Raw genomic sequence first — 5,465 nt, 5'->3', positions numbered from 1 at the left:
TATGAACCAGGAGGTCATGGTTCGATTCCTGGTCAGGGCACATGCTGGGGTTGCTGGCTAGATCCCTGAGGGGAGGCATGCAGGAGGCAGCGGATCAATGATTGTCTCTCATCACTGATATTTCTATCTCTCTTTTTCTCTCCCTTCCTCTCTGATATATATATAGCACTTTCAAAATATGTAAACTGTGATGGCCAATATTATTTACGTCTAAAAATAGAAAAAAGCTGGAGCAGCTAACAAAATTTGAACTCCATTATACAGAAACTCAAACAGCAGTTTGTCCTTAAAACAATGTCATAAGGCTTCCCATACCATAACAGCATTTTATCCAGTAGGAGTATGAATATAGAATCGAAGACATATAATGATAATGAAAATGCAAATCCAACAATAAAAACCAAACAAAAGCAAGATAAGGTATACAAACCAATAGATAGCTAAACTTGGTACTTTTTGTTAACAATTAATATCAGTAATGAGGAAAACCAAGCTCGAAAGTCCTTAAATCATTCTATTCATAACCTTGTGTTAATGATAAACGCAATATAAATCATATTTACAAAATGCATTTTCTAATCACATATTATGAGCTCCTTAGTACTCACCAAATGTTAATGCCTACAATAAGCAAAGATCATTTTAAAGACTCCACCTGCCAAATCACTCCGCAGAAAGCCCTCCCAATTCGATTAAAAGAAAACTGCGAGCCCTAGCCAGTTTGGCTCAGTGGATGGAGCATCAGCCTGCGGACTGAAGGGTCCCAGGTTCGATTCCGGTCAAGGGCATGTACCTTGGTTGTGGGCATATCCCCAGTGGGGGGTGTGCAGGAGGCAGCTGATTGATGTTTCTCTCTCATTGATGTTTCTAACTCTCTATCTCTCTCCCTTCCTCTCTGTAAAAAATCAATAAAATATATTTAAAAAAAAAAGAAAAGAAAACTGTGAATGCACTACTCTGAACTCAGCCTATCTCAAATCAAAAGTTGTGGCAACAATGTGATATAGGCAAAGTTTAGCAGCCAGGATAATCTCAAAGAAAAAGAAAACTATTTCTCTAAATATCCCCATTTGAAAAATTTGTACTTAAGAGCTCTTTTCTGAGAAAACCGAAACACACAGATAAAGAATTACAAAGAAAAAAGAATTGTAAATTTCAATCTATGCTTTAAAAACATATGCCTGCGAACATAAGAAAAATATACTCAAAACATATGACTTAAACTTACCTCTGCAGAATTAAAGGCATCAGGCAATAAAAAGTTGAGTAAGGCCCAGAGTTCATGCAGGTTATTCTGCAAAGGTGTTCCAGTTAGGAGCAAGCGGTTAGTTGACTTGAATTCACGAACAATCTCTGAAAGCTAGAGAAATAATAGTTACGTTAACATTGTTTTATTTATTAGAATACTCAATATTCAGTCCTTTATCCAACCAATACAGTTTTTGAATACAATAAAACTTAGCCCTATCTGTTTTGGCTCAGTAGATAGAGCGTCGGCCTGGGGACTGAAGGGTACCGGGTTCGATTCTGGTCAAGAGCACATGCCCAGGTTGTGGGCTCGATCCCCAGTAGGGGGCCTGCAGGAGGCAGCCAATCAATGATTCTCTCTCATCATTGATGTTTCTACCTCTCTCCCCCTCTCCCTTCCTCTCTGACAAAAAATAAATAAAAATCAAACCAAACCAAACCAAACAGGCAGCTGATCAATGTTTCTCTCTCATCGATGTTTCTGGCTCTCTATCCCTCTCCCTTCCTCTCTGTAAAAAAATTAATAAAATATATTTTAAAAAATAAATAAATAAAAAATAAAATAAATCTTAAAAAGGAATTTTCTATGGAAAACATCCTAGTTCAAGTAACATTGCCTCAGTAAAGCAAAACTGAATAAAATATTCTATGCATTTCTACACTTACAAGAATGCAGATTACAGTCATACCTGAGACCCTTCCCCCACTTCAAAAAAATTATTGTCTCCATTTTGGGATCACAGAAACAGTCAGAACTCTGTAGAATTCAAGCCAGTCACTTTACACAATATCTTCCTCATCCTGTCAATTATGTCATCTACATGCCTAGCCAAGTTCTAACTTGACTTAGTTGCAACTTTTAAGCAGCAGAGTTGAGCCCAATTTCCCTGTTATCTTACATTGACTTTCAAAATATATGGCCACATAAATGAAATCACAAAAAGTATAAAAGAACAGTAATCTTATCAATAAAAATACACATCTTTAGAATACTCTCAAATAAACAATTATCCCCTAACATGCATCCTTTTTATCTAGTATTAGTTCCAATTTGAAAGGAGTATGATCCACCTAGTGGTTTTGCTCCACTTCTGTCCCTGTTTCTCTCAAAGTAGTCCAGTGATCCAAAGAGAGGTTCATCATAATAACTGAGGCTTTTCCTACTTTTGCTGGAGTTGAATGGCAAGAAATAGAATATTTTTTAATGTTAACACCACACTCTAATTCACACAAGTCAGATAATGCCAGGAAATGACTTTTCTAATAAAGATGAATATACATACTAGTAAGATAGCTCCTCAATAAAAATAAATCAACACAAATGACATTTGCACACCAAATAGTAACAAAATATCAAAATTATCAGAACAGAGTTAGGCTGCAACAGATATAGCAAATGAACACCCAATTTTCATTACATTAAAAACTGTGCTTAATTTTTCATGTGTTTTGTATTCAATAATTTAAACTCTAAAACCGTTTAAAATACTGATTTTCATTCATATTCCATGAATAAAATCACAATCTTCCTTCAGTTTTTTTATTTTGAATATAGAGAAGTAAACAGACATAATAGTAAAAGAAATCTTTAATAAAAATATTGAGAACTGGCTTACCTTAGATTTTTCATTCTTTATTCTGTGAGCCTCATCAATGACTAGGTAACGCCAATGAAACTTTTTAAATACAGATTTTTCTTTGATCACCATTTCATAAGAAGTAACACAAACATCCCACTCTCCTGGCATCATTTCATCACGAATAAAAGCAGCCTAATGCAAAATAAGATTCCTTATATTAGAGTATGCTGACAAGATTAACACAGAATTAAAGCAACAAAAGAAGATTAAAAATTCTAAGAGACCCTGGGAATCATTTGGACTCATCCATTTTAAAGATAGGAAAACTGAGGCACAAAGATACCTCAGTGTCAATTATTGGGATTCCATGCTAATATATTCATCAATAAAAGAGAAGCAATGGCTTCCCTTAAACAAGTACAGAATATATCACCAAAAGATTATTAAATTACTAGGCTTTCTCTTCATATCACAAAGGGTCCAAAAGGACATGGGCAAAGTAACTGCTTTCTGACTACCACATCCTTAGCAAGATTTAAGCATTACCAACATGACATAGTTTCAACAAATGGGAATAACTCAATAAACATGAGAGATTTCAACCCTTTGAGATCTCTAGCAAGGACAGGTCATATATTTGGTTAAGGGTCATAAAAGCCTATTCATGTTTTTGTGAACTTCCTGGTGTTGTTATGAGACTATAAATGTGATTTTATAAAGGGGACTTGCTCTATCTTAGTAAGGAGCCTATTTAAAACTGTGAGACTATTTTAAACTATTTTTACATCTTCACAGGCAGTGGCCAACATGGTAGCCAAGTTAACTGACAGCTTTTTAACTTGTATGGACTGAATTCCAGATGAATGGGTCAAAATAAAGCCACAGAAGTTAACAGGGAGCAGCAAAAACTATTTGGGGAAGGGTTGATTGATTAGTATTATAAATCTGAAATTACAGTGCATAAACAAAATTAATTGTTCACTACAAAGTCTTTACTTAATAAATTCACAGTTGTGCACCAAAACACTGTGAATTCATTCAACAAATAGTCACTGAGTGCCCACTATGTATAAAAGGATTGCCCAGATTGAAGTAAAGCCTTTATAGAGATCTCAGTTGCACCCTTGGAAGTGGTCAAGTATAAAAAGTTAATTAAAATATTGGGGAATTGGAAACAAAAATAAAGGGAAGCAAGGTGTCAGACCGCATTTAGTCCTGCAAACACCTAATTCTTGTTTGGTTTTTGTGAAAGACTCAGTTTAATAGTTCCTCCTACTGTTCCATGGAATATATGCACATTTTTAAATTTAAATTAGCTCTGCTTTGAAATTGTTAATTACTTGAAAGATTTCAATATCTTGACAAAACATTTAAGATCACAAAATCCAAAAGCTCTCACTTAATAGATGGCAAAGTTAAGGCCCTTCAAGATCTACTCAACATCATACAGTCAATAGCAAAGTCAGAACAGATCCTGTTTCTATGTCCTGATCTTTGATGCTCCCAGAGTGGAAAAGAAAAGGGTCAAAAAACCATGTTTGGCAGAATGACCCAGGTTTCTTGGATTATAACTGAAATGTTCATTCAAAGAAACTGTTAAATAATCTTTTTCCTTCAGACATAATTTTGTTTAGGGGACATGACCATAGTGATCTTGATAATTGGGAGGGCATCTAGTAAGAATAGAGTTCACCTTATTAACTATACCTAAGAGGTTTTCTTACAGACCCTGGGAAACTGGAGGATGAAACAAGGCTGTGAAAAGATACAATACCTCGATGGGTTCATTACACAGAAAAGAAATACATTTTGAGAATAGACCAAGGACAGGACACGCTTTGATTAGGTTGCTGTGCCAGGACCCTGACCCCCTTCGGGAGTTTATCTCAGAAACTGACCATTCTCTGGCCCCAGGAAATGGGCTGAGCTGTCTGTAACATCATAGAAGATTAGCCACCTTGTTATAGGACAGTGATGGCGAACCTATGACACACGTGTCAGAAGTGACACGCGAACTCATTTTGGGTGACACGCATCTACAGAGACAAAATATTGCATAATTCAAATATTGTCTCTCGCAACGGCCAGAGTTGGGCATCACTCGAGTAATATTATTACTCACGTTACTCATGATCAATAATGCAATTCTAAAACCAGATGTAAACATGTACATAGGTGTTGCGTAGCAGAGATAAATAATGAAAACATCCAAGATACATTGTCCCAATATTGACATTAATATAAAAAGGTTAAGAATTGCACTATGAAGAGATTAATCTTTACTCATGACATTTTATTTTTACTCGAGTGACAAAATGCCCAATTCTGGAAACGGCCTCGTTATTGTCAACATGTGCCTCAGGTAAGCTTCCCGTGCGTTCAGGTGCATTCGGCAAACGGATGCACTTGATTGCCATATTCATTAGGAAACAGGAGTGGGAGGGTTAGAAAAAGATATACAGTGCAACAGTGCTCGAAGAGACATTCTGCGTGTCGGATAACTGATTACAGCACCATATATTTGTTGGTTATACATACTATCTTTGAATTGTTTTGCACCAGGAGTCAGTGCAACAACACTGCAAAAAGTTAATAGGTAAGAAAACTATCAACCTTTTATAAAAAACCCGTGATTTA

General features: G+C 35.8%; 1 protein-coding gene across 2 annotated transcripts in view; it reads right to left on the bottom strand.

The window, feature by feature from the left end:
• SMARCA1 (SWI/SNF related, matrix associated, actin dependent regulator of chromatin, subfamily a, member 1) overlaps positions 1 to 5,465 on the bottom strand; it is an 88,065-nt gene that overhangs the window by 64,848 nt on the left and 17,752 nt on the right. For both annotated transcript variants that reach the window (XM_006754647.2, XM_006754648.2), the window contains exons 7-8: positions 2,865 to 3,020; positions 1,229 to 1,360 (exon numbers count right to left, since the gene is read on the bottom strand). In XM_006754647.2, the coding sequence (XP_006754710.1) occupies positions 1,229 to 1,360; positions 2,865 to 3,020 (288 nt within the window). The remainder of the gene's footprint in view (positions 1 to 1,228; positions 1,361 to 2,864; positions 3,021 to 5,465) is intronic.

Source organism: Myotis davidii, unplaced genomic scaffold (genome assembly GCF_000327345.1).
Source record: "Myotis davidii unplaced genomic scaffold, ASM32734v1 scaffold913, whole genome shotgun sequence".
Classification (NCBI taxonomy): Eukaryota; Metazoa; Chordata; class Mammalia; order Chiroptera; family Vespertilionidae; genus Myotis; species Myotis davidii.
The sequence above is the reverse complement of the archived record's forward strand: the minus strand, read 5'-3'. Positions and strand labels throughout refer to the sequence as shown.